This window comes from Vidua chalybeata, chromosome Z (genome assembly GCF_026979565.1).
Source record: "Vidua chalybeata isolate OUT-0048 chromosome Z, bVidCha1 merged haplotype, whole genome shotgun sequence".
NCBI classification, from domain to species: domain Eukaryota; kingdom Metazoa; phylum Chordata; class Aves; order Passeriformes; family Viduidae; genus Vidua; species Vidua chalybeata.
Genome location: NC_071570.1, coordinates 18,842,374 through 18,865,503, shown reverse-complemented (window position 1 = coordinate 18,865,503; position 23,130 = coordinate 18,842,374). Strand labels below are relative to the sequence as shown.

At 38.2% G+C, this 23,130-nt stretch overlaps 1 protein-coding gene across 1 annotated transcript in view; it reads right to left on the bottom strand.

Annotated features, from left to right (window-relative positions):
* Positions 1-21,885, bottom strand: part of FREM1 (FRAS1 related extracellular matrix 1) — a 57,524-nt gene extending 35,639 nt beyond the window's left edge. Inside the window, exons 1-16 of the mRNA XM_053932728.1 lie at positions 21,658-21,885; positions 16,475-16,569; positions 15,626-15,927; positions 14,929-15,125; positions 13,969-14,292; positions 12,477-12,585; positions 10,540-10,671; positions 8,661-9,005; positions 7,921-8,063; positions 7,157-7,353; positions 5,974-6,064; positions 4,803-4,970; positions 4,052-4,260; positions 3,156-3,249; positions 2,517-2,769; positions 552-749 (exon numbers count right to left, since the gene is read on the bottom strand). Coding sequence (XP_053788703.1) covers positions 552-749; positions 2,517-2,769; positions 3,156-3,249; positions 4,052-4,260; positions 4,803-4,970; positions 5,974-6,064; positions 7,157-7,353; positions 7,921-8,063; positions 8,661-9,005; positions 10,540-10,671; positions 12,477-12,585; positions 13,969-14,292; positions 14,929-15,125; positions 15,626-15,927; positions 16,475-16,569; positions 21,658-21,885 — 3,085 coding nt within the window. The remainder of the gene's footprint in view (positions 1-551; positions 750-2,516; positions 2,770-3,155; positions 3,250-4,051; positions 4,261-4,802; positions 4,971-5,973; positions 6,065-7,156; positions 7,354-7,920; positions 8,064-8,660; positions 9,006-10,539; positions 10,672-12,476; positions 12,586-13,968; positions 14,293-14,928; positions 15,126-15,625; positions 15,928-16,474; positions 16,570-21,657) is intronic.
* Positions 21,886-23,130: the final 1,245 nt, after the last annotated feature.

Genomic DNA, 23,130 nt, shown 5'->3' with positions numbered 1-23,130 from the left:
TGAAAATGTGGCTTCACATCTATTAATGTATGGCTTTTATCTTTATTTTCTAAAGTAATTAAATATAATGATTCTGTCCTTTCATGTAAGCCCCAAATTTCTGTTTTATGCTCTACACACAAAGATAAATAAATATATCAATTTATGTTTATGCTTTTGCCCTGTATAAACCTGATACCTGTTGGGCCATGAGTTCAGGGACAAGATATAGATCACTTTCACCTAGACATAGCATACATATGCAGCAATCAGCATGTAGGCATGGTGGGGGGGCAGATCTGAGTGCTCTCATCTCTAACTGCATGCTTTAAACATGCAGCTGAAGAGCAACAAATTCATACTTGCACTAGCAGCTAGATTGGGTGTTTGCACTGTACAAGCAAATGAAAATAAAATTGACAAAAAATCTGATACAAATCATTTGTATGCTGATCTCAAGTAACTATTTCTAATGTTAAAAATCAAACAACAAAAAAAGCCACCCTGAGTCTTTAGCCATTACAGTACTGGGTAGCCCACTTTGTACTGCTATAGTAAGAGGAAGCTTTCACCGGTTACAATAGATGGAGACTGGTTATCCACTGGAAGTACAGTGATGTTAAGGTCATAGACAGGAAATGGATCATCACGTGAAAGTGGGGGAGAAGGAGGTCCATCGTAGCAGCAGACTTTCACATCTAGGCCAGCCTCACCATCAGAAACAATCAAGGTTAAGATCTCAATTGAAGGAGTCAGGCCAATCTCACCACCTAGGAAAAAATATTTAGAAGAAATTATTTACCAATCTCACCACCTAGGAAAAAATATTTAGAAGAAATTATTTACCAAAACTTCATGATGACTAATTTTTATCCTGCAAGGACAGTCTTCAATATCAAGTCAGAAGAAAAAGAAAGCAGCAGTAAAATTACTGGAATTCTTAATTCTGACTGGTGGAGTGATGCTTGGTTAGAGATTTGGTTTGTTGTTCATAATTAATTTTAACCAGCTCACTTTTATGATATAATAAGAGAGTATAGAAAAGAGTCTTAGTATTGTTATAATAATTGTAATGTTATAATTATAATGTTATGATATTATGTTACGTTATAATAAAACGTTTAATAGTCCTCAAGATTCTGTTCTTTGTGCACTAATGTATGTACAAAATCTATATTGTGTGGAAAAAGTGTTTTTTCTGCACTCTTTCTCAAGGAATGTAGGAAAATCTTTCTTTTATATATGTGCTCCTCTATGACAAATGGTAATATCCATTCTCTTTCAAAAGAAAACTTTTTAGTATAGCAAGTAATGTATCTATTCCTATATGCTTCTTATCCTTACAAAATGGACTATAACAAGGGCTGTATTTTATTGCTGTACTTTATTACTGTACTTTATATTATGCCTATAGGCAATCACATTTAAAATGTCGGCTGATACAGGACTGGGAACAGCCACCCCTTGCAAGAAGCATCTGTGGGCTCAGAGTATTCCAGCTGTCAGTCAGCATTTCTGGAAGCCTGTGTCTTGCATTGCTGCAAGATATCATTAATAAGCAACCTGCAAAGGAAAGGCAGCGACATAAGACTTCTCTTATGATACCTACTGACAGCACATTTAATATTAGAAATTTGGAAATGAAAACCACAAACGCTACACCCTTGAAAGTAAAACTTCATTGCCCCTGCAAAATATTGTCATTGAAATACAGTTTGTGATATCTTTAGAATGCAGAAGAAAAGTCTGTTGTTGGTGGCCACAATTAAGTACTTCCTTTTCAAATACCAGCTGTTCATTTTAGACAGTGCCAAGCTTGAAAATATCACATCTATTCTCCATGCTAACACAGAATTACAGAATAATTAAACAGAAAACCAGGATGTTTGGGGAGAAAACTAAACACTAAAGCAATTATTCAGAGATGTAGAAAGATAACCTCTTTCATCCAAATGAAAGGATCAATTTAAGTAAGAAAGGGAGTTAACCAGCCCTTGATTTCTGCCAGTAATTAAAAAAAAAAAGTACTAACAATAAATCTACAAAATAAAGCCTTTTTAAACACTTTGTTTCTCATTAAGAAAGTCAGAACTTCCTTTATCTTGTGGTATGGAAAGACTATGAGCTGTCCAAAGTAGATAGCCTTCTATCTGGAGAGGCAAGCAAGAAGTAAAAATGAGGTTTTTTACTGTCATAAAACACACCAAAATACTCTAGTTTCTACTTAATTTTGTCCAAAAAGCCCAAGATATTTTGTCAGCAACAGTGAAAGAGTTCCTCCTGGATTATGATGCTTTCATATACTTGTTCGAATATAATTTTCAGTTCAAGCCGGGATTTGGAGAACATATTAAAACATTTAGTAGCTGTCTATCAGACAACTCTCTTTTAAAGACAGTTTATCTATTTCCCTAGTCACAACACAGGGTTTCTAAGAAGTTCCTACTGGAATTCTGCAAAGGCATGGATTCAGGTTAAGATTTTTTTTACTAATACTTGTCTGACTTTCATTCTAATTCTGTCCTTAGCTCACTTACTAGTGTGCTTGTACGTGACTAAACCAGCAATGACATCAGCTTGGGAGAAACGATCCACGACAACGCCAGCTTTCCTCACTACCCCGTGATGGGGCTGGCGGGCCAGCATGAACATCAGTTCCATGTCATCGCTGTCCACATCTGTGGCATAAATGTACTCTGAGGAGAGGATTACTTCTTCACCCTCTAGGCAGTGGAGCACAGGAACAAGGCCTGTTTGCATAACAGGTAGCTCATCATTCACAGGCAACACCTAATCAGAAAAATAATTTAAGATTTTCTTACTGTTCATTTCAGTGGAAGCCAGGTGTTTCAGTACACTGCTTTGCAGCTCAAACTAGCAGTTTGATGCCACTGTCAGAGTACACTGAGCTTTCTCTATGAGCAAAAAGAAACCAGCTGAATTAAGAATAAAAGACGTACGTAAACCAAACTAGATAATTATAGCTTAAGTACAAAGTGCAAGTCAAAGCTCCTCTTAAATTCACCACATGAACCTGAAACCTAGGGTTGAAATGGAAGCCTAACATATCCATTATCCTCCTGTTTCCAAGGTAATGCAAGGACTTTCATAAGCCAAGCTTTGAACCATTTGCCTCCACACAGACAGCTGCTCTCAGAAACACTCAACACACTGACCTTGACCTGCAGGATGAACTCTACAAAATGGATACCATCTGTGGCTGCAAAGAAAACATCATCAGTGAGAGTCTCAGAGCCGTCATGACGATATCTGTGGAAAAAAAGATTTTAGAGCTATACAAATTTTTCACAGATAGAAAGAATCCATGATTTCTGATCATGCCCTACAATGTGTATCCCTCCCAGTATAAAAAGCTGCTCCCTGTGTAAGGATGCACACCTATCACTGCTGATTCTAAATCAGAGTTTCTCCAAAGGGCTTTTGGGGTCTCCTACAAGAAGAAAACTCCCAAAGTAAACCCTTTATCCGTCAGGAAAAAGGTTTCCCTAAGGATTTGTCATCTACATCCTGGATGGTTGTGAGGTGTTTACTAAACATGTATTTCAGGACTGTGGTAAATGCCTACTTTCTACCAGATGGAAAAAGAGCCAGGAAGCTCTAACCCTGCATGCGTGTGTCATGTCTTGTTCTTGCCACAAATAAAGAAGCAAAATTTTCTTCTCGACATTCCTTAATGTTAACAAAAGTTTTCTTGTAAACAAACCAAGTTCAATACATACACAACTTCCTTAAAAGAAAAAAGCTGGCACCAGTGTCTTCTTCACAGGAAATGCATGGCTGAATATAGAATTTGCCTCCTCACCTGCATGGAGCAGCACTTTTATAGAGAAATCTATTTACAGCAGGCATGCTGACTCCCATTTCCTGGCCACTCAACAGTTCATTTCATGGTGACATTGCAATCCCAAGGTTCAGCCAGCAATCTTGTCCTGGAGCAGCTCTGCCAGAGCTACGGTGAGCATTGCTAGCCTCTGCACCTCTGCACTTCAGGCTTTAGCTCATTCAACTGAGAGCCTCAGCCACTGCAAAAGACAGCCACCACTCTTCTAACCTGACTGCCAGGGTACGCAGGTCCTCACAGGAAAGCCTGTCACCTCCATTCATGGGAACGTTATCCAGCTCCACTACCCCATGCTGTGGCTGCCTCTGCAGGAGCAGGAAGAGATGCTCTCGTTTCGTGTCTGTATCAGAGATGAGAATGTGTCCCTCTGTAATAGGGGTCATTCCACCCTCTTGCACTCTCACATGGGTTGTAAAAACCTGCAGGGAGGAGAAATGCTGAGCTTTCTGTGCTGCTGTACCTCTAAACACACACCAAACAGAGTTCTTCCCATTTGCTGTGCTATAAGGATGTATGACATATTAAGAAAAAATATTACAAAGGATATACTTCTTTCTGCTGTTTTAGAAAAAGCTAAGGAAATCACCAACAGTGGGCTATAATATATGCATCCTAATTCTCATTCCATTCCTGAAGTCTTCTGACCTCCATAGGCAATAAGCAACACAAAATATAGGAATGCAGTTTTGCTAACCAAGATGCAACATATATGTTTTTGTACAGATATAGAGATGCTAAAGGTCATCCTCAGCTTAGCACAAGAAATGACATTGCATACTCACCAGATTTTACTTTCTACTTCTATCCCAATGCAAGCTGTGTGCAAGACTCTGAAACCCTGATCCCATGGAAAGTTCATTTTTTATCTCAGTAAAATCAGAACATTTCTCTGATTTTGTTTCTACCCAAAGCAATTTCCAAGTCCTTCCTTCTCATGCTCCTACCCTAACTACCACCCTACCTCTGGGGCTTGATTGTCCACAGGAAGAATTGTAATATTGAAACAGATCCCATGCAAAGTGCCTCCATGCTGATTGGTGACAGAAAAAATAAACTGGACTTGCTGAGGTTCAGGTCCGATGTCCTGCAGGGGTGGCATGTAAGCAACTTTCATATAGTTCACAGCATGCTACAAAAAGAGAAGAGGGGTGCATGTAAGAGGAGTTAATGGGGGTATACGTAATTCATGACATTAGGGATCTTTATCATCCTGTCTTTAGGTGATATCCAGCCATCAAAATAAATTTTAGAAATTTTGCATGTACTCTTTAGCTACTAGCCATACCTTGATTAAATGCATCTTTAGGTACAAATTAGGTAAGTACAGGTTGGAGTACTCAAACCCGTAGCAAAAAAATACAGATACGGTTTAGAAGCGATAGCAGAGGTGATGGCCTGAACTTCTTTATGGATCCCTTTCAAAATGCTGGTCCAAGGACCTTTTCTAACTGTGACTTTAAAATAAACAATTCATAAAAGCTAACACCTCCCATAGCAGCTGACATTTGCTCTCATTAGTATGAATAGTAACTGCATGACCTGTATTGAATGGCAAGGACAGGCCTGTGATAGGAACATCAAAATCTTGTATCCAGATACTCATATTAGGCACATGGTTTAGGATCTGTAGGGTCAGAGCTCTCACTATGGTACTGCAATGATCATTATGCAGCTTTAACCATACAAGCAGGACATAAAATAGGACACTTTAGTGATAATTATTTGTCAAACTACAAAAGCATGAAAATTGAACTACAAAATCCTACAGTCTCTTCCAGCCTGTTCTATCATGGTCTACGTCTACTGGTGGAGACACTGAGATGAAGCAAAAAACTGTTCAAGATCTCATTTCCACATTTTGCATACTTTTTCATTCCTCTTTCATCATGTGAAGCCAAATTCAGCCTACCCAAGCTCCTGGTTTTTAGGACATATTGCAAAACTGAAACATTATAGAAATTTGTTTTTAAATCTGGTATTGGAATAGTAGAGTTTTGAGCTTCTTAAGCAGAGATTGTGATAGTACTGTTCCTCAGTTTTCACCTTTTGTTTTCCTGTCAAATAAAAGCTGCGCACTTGTAACTTTTGAAAATTTTTTAGAACTCATTATGGTATCAGGTAACATAACACACCTGAGTAAATGACTGCAGTGCAAGAGCAGCAGGATCCTTGACCAGTCTGGGGATGGTGTCCACCATAAACAGCTTCCCAGCATCTGAGTAGCTACAAAAAAATATGTATGTCACATCTTGGTTAGCAATACCAAAGAACAAGAAAAGTAGCTCAGTCTTGCATTTCAAATTAGCTTCACACTTCCAAATGCATTGAAAGGAAAAATATTTTCCTTTCTTCCATCCTCGTTATCCATTTTAACATTACCACAAAAAACTGACCAAAAGAAATACTTTTCAGGATGATCATGAAAAATCATCTTATAAGCAAGCTCTGGAATTATTGCAAGTGTCTCTATACACCCCAGATACTATTTACACCACCTGCAAGTCTAGTCCATCACAGTTTTATTATTACTCGCACACCTGCATTTATCCTTAAGTGGAAAAATTAATTATTTCTAATTTCATGCATCTTATAAACTCTGAAATTAACCAGTTTCCAGCAACCCAGTAAAACAGCAGTAACCAGCAAACTGGATAACCATGTGGCTATTTGACTGATTAGGAAAACAGCCTTCTTCCCCAGCTACATAATGATCCTTTGCTGCTTAAGGTCCAAGTTGAAAGTGTTGATCTTCAGCTTAAACCATGCAGTTTCTGGATTTAAAACTTTTCATTTAGCAAATTGTTGCTGATACTCTGAGATTACAGCACCAGTGATGTAAACTGCTACTGCACCCTTGTTCCCACAGTGTGTTTTGCCTGTTTTTGTGCTCCACATCTTCCTAGTCCACAATCAGGAGTGTCTGATACATATTCTTGAAAAAGCTGCAGCACCTCCTGGTCCCAGTTTGGGGCAGGCACAGGTAAGGCCCATTCTAATGGGAAAGGTGCTGTTGTGCTTGAGGCTGTACAGGATCCCACAAGTCAGTGTAAAATTCATATGAAACAAAAGTACAGGAAGTTTTTCACAAGATTTACTGCTTCTTATTTCTTGCTCAACTATGAATTACCTGTTTTTTATTACTCTGTGTATTACTCTGTTGCTTCAGGCTCTAGCTTACCCTTAATCATCAACAGGAGAGCTGCATCCAGCTATTGTCACCTGCACTTTCAACAAACAGAGGCTGCCACTGAGGCTGCTCCTCTTACATGGGTTATTCCCCTGTCCCATGTGAGAGGTATGTCAGGTTGCACCTACCCATGGGTGCAAGAGAAAAAAGGGGAAGTGGTTATGGTATATGTGAGCTCCCTGTCTTGCTCTTCCACATCTATGAAGTGGAGATGTTTCTTAGTTAGGTGAGAAATCTCAGTCTCCTTAACAAGCAGGTGACGGGTCACTCCTGGAGCTTCTCTGGGTAGCTGATCATCCACAGGGATAATGTGAACCATCATCACCTGGAATTGGGGAGACAGTAGAATCATCAGCCATTGCTCTCAGTAAGAGAGTGTCCCAAGTAGCTGTTTACCAACATGTGTGTGCAGATGTGGATCACTGGACTGTAAGATACAGACTGTTGTGCCATATCATCAACACATGAGTAATGTAATTATATAACAGTTAAAGGCAAAGCTTTTGAATCTTAGAGGTTTCCCTTTAAATTAAATGCACAGTTAAATTCAGTATGTTGGGCTCTTGCATGAAAAAAAGTAGTCTATTCTCAGTTGACTTCGGTGGGTTGTTTAATTTGTTTGTCCTGTAGCCAAATACGATTTGTTTTCAACATTTCGTTTTATAGCATAGGAAGAAGATTTTTCGATGAATTTGTCTCTATTCAGCCAAGAAGAGAATTACCCCATTGAAAGCAAGAACAAGAAATAACCCTGAAGAACATAGTTTGTGGTGATTACTGTCATCAGAAAAAAATCTATACCAGTTTTATTTGAAAGCCTGTCAGAACATGTAAGATATCATCCATTTGAAGAAAAAATTCAGGAGACTGCAAAGCTGCTTCCATTCTGTACCTGTGGCTCTGAGAGATTTGGAGGATCATGGCTATCACATAGCACAAACTCAAGGGAATCTTCAAACACTTCTCCTCCCAAATGATGATAATAAATCATTCCATTAAATAGATCCCTCTGAAGAAAACTGTTGACAGAATACCCTGTTGAAATGAAGAATTCATCTTCTATTGAACACTCCATGATTTTAATACTACATTGAAGTTATGCATTAGCTGTACAAGTAACTGGGGAAGTATAATGTCCTCTTTTTCACCCTAACTGGAGCAAGTCCTTTGAAATATTCTCCCACTGTATTCCATGTTCTCTGAACATCACCATCAACTTCTTTTCAGTGTCACTTAAAGATCATTTGAAGAATGAAGCAACACAGCAAACAGGCTGAAAGCCCTGTTCAAAAGTCAGAAGAGAATTTGCAGGACTAGCAGCCTCTACAGCCTAGCACAGGAATTTCTGTGTTGTTACATGGAAGAAGAGTTTTCTCATCATTTAGCATAATTAGGATCATGTCTTAGCTCTGAGTTTGTCACAGATCCTTGTATGTAAACTAACTCCTGATTAGCCAAATACTTTTTACAGATTAAAGTACTGCAGGAAAATGGACTCAGAATGGAAGAATTACAGGATAAATTGTGTACACAGGGACAGTTATGCCAGTACAGAGACCAACATTAATTAGCATTGCATTTTTTAAAGGAAGGGACAAAGAAAAGTGTGCTTTTGTGAATGTGCTTCATTACCTATCAAGTTTGGTCCTGGGTTCTTCAAGACTTCTCCAGCCTGTGGTGGTTTGGTAATATTGAATAGTATGTAGTCATCACTGGAATCCATGTCCGAAGCATGAAGCATGGAGCGCTGAATCAGGATTGTCTGTCCCTCGTGAACTTCAATGACCACATTGCTGATCAGAAATGGAGGGCTATCATCTTTAGGGAGGATATTTACTGGAAACTTGTGGCGAATACTGTGGGAGCCATCAAAAATTCTAAATACCACAAAGTCCTTAGTAGAATCACTGTCATCATGATGGTAGTGGACAACTCCAGCCTGAATGTCAGAGACGGTGAACATGAATCCTTTCCCTCCTGTCAAAACAGTGGAAGAAAACACATCAAAAATGTGTGGTTCAGCCCAGAAAAGTATCTTTCCACTAATATGAAGATTATTGAGGGAGAGAGATGAACAACTATTACTAACTACAAAAATCAAATGTAACTTCACCTACCAAAAAAAAAGTTTGTAAGAGTTGGAATAGCTGATAAGAATGCAAATTTTGTAACTGTGAGAGCAAAGAAAATCCTCCAAATGTCACTAAAGGTAACTGACTGAAGACATCAAGGATTTTTAACTGTGATTGTTTCCATTTTAATTTCAACCTCTACTTTCTTATCAGAACATTTTACAGGCATTTTAAGCATCAAAGAATATATTAAAAATATCTTTATAATTAAAGATCAGGATTTCATTTCAAGTAAAATATAATGATGTAGGGATTTTGGCATATTGAGGTTATGATCTGTAATAAGACAGTTTTATACCTCTGCTTCACCAGAAATGTTATGCATATAGAAAAATATTCAGGCAAGCTAAAGAATTCAAGAACTACAAGCTGGCACTAAAAAGGTATGATCTTCCCAGGGCCACTAAGAAAAGAAGCTAAGCATTCATCTAAGGTTTAAAAAAAAAAAAAAGATAATTGCAAAAAATTGTGGTGATGTTTTCCTTAGTATGAGGAGAGACAGAAGAGAATAAGGCATAGTCACTGGAGATAAAATACCCACCTCTGACTGGTGCATGGTAGCCTGAGAAACCCTGAGATGCAGTAGCAAGGGCAGGACTGCCACCAGGAGATGGGCCCTGACTGGCTGCACAGTCTTCCTAACACTGTCTCTGGGGCTGAACCCACCCAGTACTGCTGACAACACACAGTTCCTCTCTGTAGCTTTGCAGGAGGATGATCTTGCAGATACTGAACTACTTGTCAGGAGTTTCCAGGAGTTAAGTTTACTTCTGAATAGTTTCTATGTTTGCTCTATTCAAAACACCACCTTTCTTTTTCTTTAAATAGTTTCTCTATGTCTTTAGATTATGCATTTTACATGAATGCATTCAACTATCAAAAAAACTCAGCATTGATAGTGGAAATATGTTCTCACCCTGCCAAGAGCAGAGTGATTTCCATTACATAACCTTTTTCTGATATGCTGGAGAGCAAAACTAGTAATATTGATAATGCAGAAGGCTAATGAGTTAGAAGTCTTATTTAATTTCAACTTTTTAAAATAAACCTTAAAGCTGCCAGTAACAACTATATCCAAATGTTGTCTGTATTTGCCAACAAAACAAAATCACTTGATACTCCTTAACATCTGCAAGCAAAAAGGTAAGAACTGAAATCATGTTTCTCAATGAAAGCATAGCTGATTTCTTTAAAATTTTGCATTTGGAGTGTAAACATATGTTAGGAAATTAAAGATTTAAATACTTAATTTCTTGACCATTCCTGTTTTAATACCCATGCCTAGCATGGTTGTAGCAGGGGAAGGTGGTCAGCAGAGGGAGCAGAACTGTTGTTTTATCATAGAGATTTTTCCAGTCTCTGCAGTTGAAATTACCTACCTCTGACTGACAGTCGCCCGTGCTGTAAGCCATCAACTGTGACCAAGCGAACATTTTGGATGTCATCGTTGTCTACAATTTGGAAGTGCTGCCATGTGATGGGTCGGGATTGCCCCTCTAGGAGGTTGAGGCCTGCAAAGAGCAGAGAGTTATGTCATTGTCAGCATTTAACTCTTCTAAAGGTGTTTCCAACCAGGGAAAAAACCCAGAATATTTAATTCTATCTATACATTTATGTGTGAAAGGCATTCCAGTGGAGGTTTAGATATTAGGGAAAATTTCTACACTGAAAGAGTAATTTAGCTTTGCAACAAGCTCCCCAGGGCAGTAGTGGAGTCGCTATAACTGGAAGTGCTCAAAAAACAAGCAGACACAGCACTTCATAATATAGTTTAGTGGGCATGATGACCTTCAGATGAAGATAATTTTAGAGGTTCTTTTCAACCTTAACTTCTATAATGCTATTATTCTAAGGCCACCTAAAAGTATGATAACAGCTTCTGACATACTTGAATTTTTTCATTGTCCTTAAGGAATCTTTTTCAGAGAAATAACCAATTCTGATGTTGCAGAATGCACCTAGTTTCACATTGTGCCCTGGGTGTGGGGGAAATATCTGGAGCCCCAGGCAAAGAACTATCAATGGGCCCTTTGTCTAAAAGAGGGCACGGGGGGGTGGGGGGGGGGGTGGCTGCTCACCCAGAGACTGCAACAAGAACAAATATCACCAGTGAAACAAGTATACACAGATTGTGGGGGTACAAAAGTCAGGAATTCCTTTGTTCAGGGTCCATCCCTGGAGACACCCAGTTTGAGCTAATTTTGTGGTTTTGAACCACAGTTAAATTACATGGAGGAAACAGACAGCTAGGATTCTGATATGAGAAATCCAAATTGAGCCAGTAACAGAAAGATGTCTGTATGTATGTGTGTGGTGAGTGTAGGAAGTCAAGGAGGACATCCATCAGGTCACTGGAGCCACCTGCTGTGAATGGCTTCAGTCCTAGCAGTGAAAGTCTTGGGTAGTGCATTTGTAGCTCACAGAGAGGGATATCTGAAAGGTAAGCAGGAAATTTCCTTGACATATGGTTTCTAATTATCTGATAATCTAAGGATGCACATTTCTGGACATTGGCACTTGAAATTCCACAATGTCTGAAACTGGGCATTTAGATTCTTTAGTGAGTCTGCAGTTAAAAACATACGTTGATCTTCCTGTCAGAGGACAGTGTTCCTTCTTAATTAGATAGTCATTTCAGGTGAGTTTTCTCTGGAAGACATGAGGTACCTTCTTCTCAGCTCCTTCCCTTTTCTACCATAGGAAAACTGCACTTTCCCTGGTGTTAACTTCTAGACATGTTTGATCTTATATATTTTCCTTTTGATGATTAAATATCAATGCACTCTAGATGAGAGTCTCTGTTCCTTTTCCAGTGCAGGCATTATAAATATTTTTGAATTAGACCTAACCCTGTAAGGTTTCCAGGCTTTAAATGGCTGGTGGTATATCATGCCCTTTTCCTTAGATGTTAATTTTTGCACTTCCACTTTAAACAACACCAACAAGCCTTGGTCTTTCCCACATGCTACCCCACTCTTCCTATTCCATCATATATTTGCCCTTAATATTCATACTTTTTTATGTACAATTCATTCCCCAAGAAGATGCTGTATAAATAAATCACAGTTTTCCTGTAACTCCATTTTTTTCTTTATTTTTCATCCCAGTTAAGACATTAGATCTTATTCAAGTTGTGGTAACATGTTGCCTCCAAAATGGATATAGGGGAAAATAGATTACTTCTTCTTCAGTTTAAAGATCCATAGATTCCAGGTGTAAATCTGATTTTTAGAGCTTTGTCAAATATGTGTGTCAAAATGTTATTAAGTCTGAAGCAAAATTAACTTAGCAAAATTAACTTAGCATGCGATCCCACCTGTATTCCATGAAACTCGAGGGGCATTTGTATCTGTTGTTCTGATAGAAAGATGCACAGTGATTGGTAAACTCCTTTCAAAGTAGAAGTCATGCACCTCAAACTCCACCTGTTGTGAAAACAGATAATCTGCTTATTGAAAACTGGAAACCAAGTGTACTCCAAAACACATATAGTGCATTCTCTCCCAAGATCTTACAGACATCTGATAATAAACAAAATTTGATTTAGCTTCTAAACAGAACCATGGAAGTTATGCACAAAACTAAGTATCTGCCTTCTTTGCTTTTTGCAGTGAATTCTGTGAAACTTAGTTTGTAGCGTGTGTAATTTTCCTTTTGGGGTACAGTTCAATCATCGGTTAACGTAGAGCTTTGTTTTAACTAGTAGTAATAAAAAGTGGAGGAGACATTTCCTGCTCTTTTAAGATGTGTAGGACCAGAAAGAGATATGACAGAAAATATATGCACTAGTACAGAAAAAATAAAATTAAAAAAAAAAATCAAACTCTTGAGTTTTCAGGCTCCAGAACTGTCAAATTTTTGAACCTGCAATCAGACAATGCTGAAAGCAGAACAGAGATGAGGCATTTAAGGAGCAGATGTTTTTGGTAGAATGTCTGGTCCTCACATTAAGGAAACAGGGAAAGAAGGTTCCTGTGACAGCCAAGGGAAGAAAAAAGTGAGACCAGTCTTGTCAACATCAATTGCCAGTTTCTGTTGCTGTTGCTCTGCTTTCCAGGCAACCATGGTCTTTCTCACTCACCTTGCTCAGCTTACCTTGCTCTGATTTCCTGTTTATTCAGTTTTATTACTTTAGTACCAACCATTTTGCTTGGATTGGATAATTCCTTAAGTGACTTATTAGATAGTTATTTCATAACTTACTCAAGAACCTGCAGACAGAAGCCTGGTCTCATTCATCATTTGCATCATGCTCTCTGTGTTAGTGATATGCTTTTACTACTCCCAGCAGGAACTGTTGGGAGCCCCTTTTTGTTTTCCCTAAACCACCATTATCACAGCAGGTAGGCTGTAAGGCCAAAGAGCAATCCTGGTCTATCTTTCATGACTTTAAATATGTCACCTTTAAATAGGTCACAGGGATCAGTAAAATCATGCAGGGATAAGAGCTGTGTGTAAAAGGCACCACTGATCTTTCCAAGGACTCTTGGGTAGATGTACAAGCGCTTCACTATTCCTCTTACTAAAAAGAAAAACCTGTTTAGATATTTCTCAGTCAGAGAGGATAAAAGGTTTTCAGTACAAAGAAATTCTTATGAAGTGAGCAATAAACATCTATTTTGTGATAGTTAAGATGACGTGTCATAGGAGAAAGTGGTAAAAGATTTTGCCTCTGCTCCTGTATTGCATATAGTTTTGAAAACCTTTTTTCCCTGAAAAATATCCATTACATACAATTGCATTTATTTCTATTTTATTTAATCTTAAGGAGGTGAAAACTAGCAAATGTTCACACATCCCACTGTTACCTCATAATTCCTCCTCTCTGTGTGGCTGTTATTTGGAGGCTGATAAGCAATGAGCATGTCACTGAGATCCTTCCATGTGAAGGAGCCAATAGGTTTTGTGTGGTCAGAGAGGTGAGTGATAAAGCCTTGTGGAGGTGGCTTGGTAATGTTGAATATAAGCAGGGACTTTGGAGTTTCATTGTCTTCAGCATCAATGGTTGTGGTTGTAATAGGGGTTAAAATAAATTGATCTACTTCCAGGATGAACTTTGCTATTGGGGCAGCTTTGGGTATTTGGTTGGGAACAGCACCTCTAATCTGAACAGGCAGCCATGCATACTCCGTCTACAACAGGAAAAAATGAGACAACTGAAAAGGCAAAGTAAAGTGAAAAAATAAATCAAATTTCTTCTAGCTTCACATAGCAAATCAGGCTACATGTTAAAGCAATAATTAATTTTAAAAGAAAAACTGAAATATTTTAATTAGAAAATGCCTAGACTAAATATTGAGACTCCATATGAATATGACTTTCAGGTTACGACTTACTTAATTTGATGTGAGTTTAATGAATAACTTTATCTGACAGAAACATGCACAAGCTATTAATTATTATTAACTGAATATGTTCACAGAGCTCTTAACTTATAATTATTGTGTATGCTGAAGTCAGTGCAGATCACGCTGTATAAAAGTTGTGGAATTATGCCAGAATTAATTCTTCTCTCAGGATAAACTATTTATGTCTGACAATAATCAGCCAGAGGTGTTTCTCTGTGGCCATAATGGTCTAATCATAGAGGCATGGAGATAATGCCTTTCATTAGCTTAGCTGGTAAATTTCTAAGAACTGAAAAAATTTACAGACTCCCTATCTCTCTTCAAATGTGACAAGGAGTAAAAAAATTATTACAAAAGAAACAACAAAGACAAAAACCACAGGATGGCAATCAGACATTATAAACTTGCATAAAAACCTACCTTGTGCAGAGTTTTGCTTCTGCTGTCTGAGAGATCCAACCTCACAGGAATATAATCAGTGTCAGGTGAGGGGGGGTCAAGGTGTCGATACTGAATTCCCATCCTCAGAAATTCTTCACAACTCATCTTTTTGTTGTTAATGTCTCCTAGGCCCAGTGTACAGCTCCCATTTCTGCACTGTGGGCCCAGGCTGTGCTCTGTAACCCAAAAGCAATAGTGAAAGTTACCAGAGCAGAAACCACCATGGGGAACCTGCCCATGTAGCTAAAGTAACCATGAGAGAGACAGTGTGATGAGAAGTAGGGCTCCTTTCCTGACTTAATTTCTCCTAGAGGATTTTGTTTTCATCTGGTGTCTTCCAAACCCATCCTACCTTGGTGTTTTGGTTAGGTGCTGCCTCCAGCAACTACTTGTGCTGTTTCTACTGAGTCTTGGCACACACAAAGCTGTCACATTGGCCCACATATCTATGGGCCAGAAACAGAATACAGTCAAGGAATTATTGACTCAGGTCTGTGATCTGCAGGGTGCCTCACAAAAACTTCATGTCCCTTTCATGCCCACAATAGCTCAAGCTGTTCATTAAACTTCATACGACCCACTGTTACACAGCACATCTGAAACAACCCACTGCTGCAGACTTAATCTGCTGCGTCTCTTTGGAGGTGCTAATGCAAACAACAAAAGCACGTCATACTAGTGCCAGGGAAGAAGCTCCTTGACTGATCTCCACGAAACTGCCCTTGCTGCACTTTCCTGTAGATAAGCTGGCCGTGAGCAGGCAGGTGAGTTTCTGAAGAGATTATGGAAATGGTGCAATCCAGGTTTATCTTCCTGTCATAATCAAAGGTGATGACGTTCTTGTCAATCACCCTAGACAGACCGTAGTATTCGGGGACCTCCAAAGCATGGGAGCGCATTTTTATGATGTTACAGTCTGGCTCAAGTAGCTGCACACGAAAGGTGAATGTTTCTACAAACGTTTCTGTTTCTGTAAACCTGCAAGGGACAGAAGAATATTAGTTATGCTTCATGCCATCTTCTGTTGCTTTGTGATTTGGGCATTGTCGTCATCTTCAAAATGGTATTGCTTGAACTGATTTCTTTCATGTGCTCAAGCCTTGAATCACCATAATCTAGATCCTGCTGCCCAAATTCCCTTACTTATAACAGTGTGTGTGTGAAGGAAGAGATTACTTTCTATGTGTATACGAGAGTGTCTGTCCCTATCAGCAGGACAGCAGAGAACATGCAGTACTCTGAAAGTGCTATTGCCACTTTCTATAGCATAATGAAAAATCACTGGTTTTGTGTAATAAGCCAGCAATACATAATACACGTTAAATGAGCATATCTGCAATACATGATGAGAAATATTTCTGCAAACAGATGGTCACTTCTTGACTAATGATGCAGCTACTGAATCTAAGTAGTTACAACATGTACAGCAGAACATGTTTTAACTGTAAAAAATGGACTGCTTACTCTTCCTAAGGTCATCTGTGCTCCTGGTAACAGTGAAGTGTGATCTGCTGCTGCTGCTTACCTGTACAGCCTAAGCATGACCATGTCTTCATCTAAAATTGGACATCCATTGTGGGTATATTTAACTTCATTAGGAAGGAAGTGACAGTCAAAAACCTGTGAAGGAGAAATAATAGACTGGCACCACATTGTCAAAGATGTTAATTTCACAGTCCCTGTTCCACTTCTCTCTGAGTGCCTGGAATACATCCGACTGACAAAGTGTTTAATATGTAGTTCATTTTTATGAATAGGTATTCACCTATACTGTAATCTCCCAGTGAGAGTTAGAGTAACCACTTAACATGGGGCTGCCTGCACTCCACAATTAGAAGGGCAAAGGTCATATGTGATTGTTTCAGACTGCCAAGTCCCTCCCCAGTACAACAAATAATTTGACCTCACCTTCTTTACCACTGCAGCCTGTGGAGTGAAGGGTGTAGATATATCCAGCAGTACATACAACTGCAGTGGTACTGAAAAGCCAGCAGTTCCAGCATTAGAATTTGTGATTTATTGACTTTTAAACTTGCTCATGACAATAGCTTGATTATATAGTAAATCCTGCTTTATGTCCACTACAATTATACCACAAAAGTACGACCCAATGAATTTTCTGTTAGAAACTTCGCTAACTTAGAGTTGCTCCCATTTTTTGTGATACTGACTTTGTACCAGTATCTCTTTTCTAGATCAGACATCATTTATGTGCCGTACAAACATCCAGCCCCAAAATCAGTGTAATCCACAGCACAAAAGCAAGCAGATACCTATGTTTTCCTACCAGCTAATTCAAAACAGACTAATTCTTACAACATACCTGATTCAGTCAAAATTTGTGAGTCTGTCTGGCCATAGTTTAACCATCTAAAGCAGACACTTCTTTCGGGCAGATTGATTTATTTAATGGCTGGTTGGCTTGTGAAAGCAAGGCAATGAGGAAACATGCCTGACACAAATAGAAAAAAGATTGCTTTGACACACTGGTTCTTTGGAAAAGGGATTTGGATTCTGAGGAATACAATTTTCATGTTCTCAAATACTGCAACTGGCAAGACTGACAATTTATAATTCCCATGCAGTATTGTTTCTTTACAGAAACACTGGCTGAAAGCTCCTAGCATTGATAAGACTATGTCTATGTTAACCTTGTGATAACAGGGAATCCCTACGCAGTCCATGGAGGATGGAAGATGCTCATGTTTCACATCTACAGAGAGAAAAGGCATATTCTAGCCAGCAAGAAACCAAATCACTGCATTTCCTAAGCATTTCACTGTGAATCTAAATGTAGTTTTCATTGCATTTTTCCAGGGCAGTATTCACAAATGGTTATATGACTTCTACAGACTAAAGAGAAATCTGTTCAACACTCACTAACAGACATAATGAGACCATAACTAATAGCAATTAATATATGTATATGGCTGACTGATTAGCCACTTTTTTTTTTTTCAAAAAAAGAAGAGGTAATTTCTTAATGACAGTAATTTTTTAAAATATGACAAAAGAATCATGAAAATTAAGTGCCTTGCATGAATTGTCATTTCCCCAACCACTTTAGATGATGGTGAAATGACTGAGGGACTTTAGTAAGGTTCTAAAATTTTGACTGAAAGTGTAGCTCATAGAGAAAATGTTTGGATGCTCTGACTTTCAGTGTAAAATTGATATAATAATTTAATTCTAATATAATTGTTAATATATATTTAACTGAAGCACCTCATGACCATCTTGTGGATTGACATTAAAGATTTTAAGAATTATTGAACTTTATTTCTTTCTCACGATTACACAGAATAGAACTTACATTCTTCTATAATGGAAGAATAGTTAGAGTGTCTCAGTTTTCATTATTAGTGAAGGGGTCTACTTCCACTGAAGCCATTCTCAGGTGCTCAAGCAATGTGATAATTTTTCTATATTCCAAGCAGTTTTAAAATTAATTTATTGTCTGCTTTTAGCTTTCATCAAGATGTGCATTGTACAAAGTCTTTCCTTTATTTGGTTATTTTGGGGTTTTTTTTAAGTGATGAGATAGTTCATTTTTAAACATATATACGTGGATTAACCTCTTGGAATAATCTGTGGTGTTATGGAAAGCATACTTGGTTTTATTTGTTGGGACTGCATAGAAAGGAAGGACAAGAACAATATGCGGAAAACAAAATTACTCTCATATGATGAAAGTTTTGACTGTGTTCTGGCTGTTCTGTTGTGCATTATTTTCAAATGCCATAGAAATATGTGCTCTGCTTTTTTTTTCAAACAAAATCAAAAAATGTCTTTGTCTTTTCTATGTCTTTTTCTTACTTAATGTCCCTTCTTTCTTAGTACAAACTAACATAAAGGAACATGATATTTAAGTAATAAATTGGATTACTTATGTGATAGTCTACAAAAACAAAATAAAATTAAGTAGTTATGTGGTATGCTATCTTAAAGAAAATAAATAAGTATATTTTATACAAAATCCACTCATATTGTAGCTTCAGAAGTTTAATGTTGTACACTGAAAGTAAGATTCTTCAGTGATGTAAATCGGTGTAGAGCCCTCAGAGTCAACAGGATTTTGGTTACATAAGGGTGTTGTGGGGGACAAGGCCAAAGGGATTACAGAAGTCCAGATAAAAGACATCCGAGCCCTTCCCTTGCCCACTGATGGAGTCACTCCATCACAGAAAGCCAATGGGTTGATCAGGCAGGATTTGCCCTTGGTGCAGCCATGCTGGCTGTCTCAAATCAGCTCCTTGTCCTCCATGTGCCTTAGCACAGCTTCTAGGAGGATCCATTCCATGATTTTCCCAGGCACAGAGCAGAGGCTGACAGGTCAATAATTCCCAGGAAATATCTACCCTTTTAAAGGATGGGTACTGTATGTCCCTTTTCCAGTCTGGAAACTGGGATTTCACCTGAGTGCCATGACTTTTCCAATATCATGGAATAGCTACATCAACCAGTTCCCTAAGGACTCTGGGATGCATCTCACTGGGTCCAATCATATCAAAGAATTAATGTCCCTATTTTTAAGACATCATTAGTTCCACATCTTAATTGGTAACAAGATATTGGAAAATTTAGAGTGTTTCCACAAAGATTTGTCACCACTGACAGACAGTCAGTTTATATGTGTATAGAGACACAATCTGCTTTGCAGAAAGAAACATCTGGTTTATGTTTCCTGACATGTTTTCCTTTTGTATGAACAGGCAACTCTAATTGTCTATCAATTCACTGAGTAAGACAAAGGAAATCTAAATATTTTCCTAATTACTGTTGAGCTTTGGATTTTTCCACTTCAACTGCTTTTCAATTACAATTTATAATTAAATTGTCATACATTCCTAGAACATTACTCAATTTAATGGAAGTAAACCAGATTATACTAGAGATGTTTTCTGGCTGCAGAATTTCCTGTAGAAAGCTCATGAGTGGCACAAGGAGATACGGACTCTGGCACCTTTTTTCAGGAATGCTGAAAGCTTAGGCACCACTAGCAGGCACAGCCTTTGTCCAGCCTGGTGCCCTAGGGCCACCTGCCCAGCAGAGTTCTTCCCTCTACATGTGTGCCTGCAGCTTTCACACTCAACTGCCTGGGCACATATTCAGGACCATGAAAGAACAGGTGCTTAACAGAAGTGGGGCTCGGAGAGGAGAGGTAGTTTGGAAAAGAAAGTGCAGTGAATGCACATCTCCTGGGATCTCTTGAAAAGGGCCTCTAGCTATGTGCTTCAAACATGTTGGGTTACACAGGACAAAGTGGCTATTTCAAAACACCTTGGTCCTGCTGCACATAGAAGCTGAGGCAGAAATTAAAAGCAAAATTACTCCTCAGACAGACAGATTGCCTACAGAAGACATTCACCATAGGCTTCACATGTAAGTCCCTCTTTTCCTCCTCTCCTGAAAAATTTCTTTACTGAAAGGTTGGTCAGGCATTAAAACAGGTTCACCAAGGAAATGGTGGAATCACCATACTTGGAAACATTCAAAAATTATATATAGGTAGATCTTAGGGACATGGTTTGTAGTGCACCTGGCAGTGCTGGGTTAATGGTTAGACTCAGTGTTCTTCAAGGTCTTTCAGACTTAATGATTCTATGTTTGTATGAGTCAAGGGCCAACCTATACTGGGAAAGTAGAGGTGGAGCACTATGGTCAGTGTCCCTGTGCTGGCAGAAAACAAGCCCTGGATAGTTTCAGCAGACGCACTACACTACTTAAGGCCAGTCTCTAAAGATCACACATTGTCCTGTCCATCACCTTCTGTTTTCCCTGGTATTTCTCTGCTCCTTAGGAGTGCTGATTCAGCTGAAGTACTTTTCAGTGGTTTGCAAAAATAATACTGATGACTAAGCCAGAAGTTTTGAAAAATCTATTGAGATTGGTGGTTCTTCAACTGTCTTCACAGAACCCACCAAGAACCCTGGAAAGGAGGTTAAAATCTATATTCATATACAATCACATGAAAATATATGCTGTGACCAGAATTTTTCAAACACCAAAATCTGCTTGGTTATGAACCATTAAAACCATTTATCTTCTGTCTATAACATTACATCTTCATGACAACTGTGTTCAACTCCTTCCTGCTATAACTCAGGTGGGCAATTTGTAAAGCAGATGAGTAGCCAAATGGTAATATGTGAAATATATTTCATTATTCCTACAAGCTCAATATTTGAACAGAAAACAGGGGAGTTTTAATGTATTTGCCATCTGCTAACAGTTTGGCTGTTGCTGAGCAGAACAAATAAAGCTGCACACAATGTGCTTATTGTATGTGATTATTTTTTTCTTAATTGCTCCTTATGTAGTGGCTCCATGACTAAAATTCAAAATGCTGTAGTGGGCTATGCATTATTCAAGGGGCACTAGTTACCCTCATGGGAGAAAAATAAGCAGCTGAGAGACTAGAGGATATTTCCTAACTGGAAGTTTTGAAATATCCATTCTTCACTTGTGAAAGGAGACTCTGACCACACTCCTGTGCAGTTGTGCTACTGACCTCAGCTTTTGGATTTCAGGGTTGAAGTTCTCTGCCAGCTACCTACTTAAGCAAAAGGCTGAATCCCACACACCATTCAGTTCATACCTTTTAGTCACTACCCAAAGAAGAACAAAAATCAATCAAGCAACTCCTTTTAGTTTTTCCCAGGCCTGCACATACTAACACTCAATATAGAGCAAAATAGAGCCAAATACCTGTGGAGTAAGTTTCCCAACCCTCTGTGTTACTGGTTCATTGATCACTTCCACTTTGCAGACATCTTTCTCTCTGGGAATGGAAAAGTTGAGGTCTTCTTCTGACAGAAAGACAGACTGTCCCTTCATCACTTTCACCCCAAGGTTCACACTAATAAAGGAGGAGCACACAACTCTTAACATGACAGGCAACAGTAGAAACAGCCAGCTTTTCTCAAAGGGCTTCATATTATAAGGGACTGCCAGTCTTTTTCACCAGTGAAAAAATTTCTTAACAAAAGGAGTCTTCTTCCTCCACCAGCAGAGTTTCACCATGTGATGAAGGCATTATTAGTCACAGATAAAAAATGTATGACATGTTTATTTTAATAGGCTCTCCTTGACTGAAATTTGGGCAGTTATTGGGCAGATATTTTCAAAATATCCTTAGGTTTTTATAAAATCCATTGATCAAGCCTGACAAGATGATGAATGTGTTCTCAGAGTCCTTTCAAGGTTTGTTAATCCTGAAAAAAAACAAGAGAAAGAAAGTTGCTATAAGGCATTGGGCAACTATAGGGATAAAAACAAAACAACTAACACATAAAATACTTCCACCATTTCTGACAAATGCAGCTCATTTCAATACCATTCAGTGCACACATGATCAGAAAATAGAAGACAACCCCAAAGTCTAAGAAAAATTCAATGGAAATAAAGAAGACAAGATAATATGGAAAATAAATTACACAAGTTTCTCATGCCCCTAATTACAGTGAATCTTCATCTTTCGTGTTTATAACCTCATAAGAAAAGATTTTTTTTTCTGACATTAAACAAGCACTATTGAAATCCTTTTAAAAGCCTAATTTCTACAATCCTCCAAAGTAACTGAAGTTACAGCCCAAAGAATAGGAAGTGATATTGATTTAATTAAATTTGAGAAGATCATAAGAATTCCAAGACAGTAAAGTATCAACATTCCTTTAGTTTTTATAAATTTTTAATGCCCTGACTACTTATTTGCCACAACTTTACAACCAACAGTGAAGTTTCGTGAAAGTGAATTAAAAAACAAATCCTTGTATGTCTTTGTTTTCTTTGTTATTAATAGGTAAGTGTTCACTCCACTGTTTCTGGCAAAATGACTTTCTGAGCAGCCTGTAACTGAATGCATGTATCCACCCAGTTTTAAATTTCACTGAAAAATAACTGGCAGTTCAGAACCTCTGTAAAATTATTCACTTCCAAAAGTTAAACAAGACAGATCCACTCACTTTATCCCATATTTAAGATTGAAGACAATGAGTCTCACATACATGTAAAGTTAGATGTATGTTGACTATGCAGCTGAAATGCAAATTTTTACTCTAGTTTTCTAGGTATTTATCTAAAAGTCTTTCCATTTTGGTTTAAAATATTGAAACCATACCAGTCTGAAGAAAATCTGAGAGAACGTGTAGAATTCTAGCCAATGGAAAAGGAACGAAATCC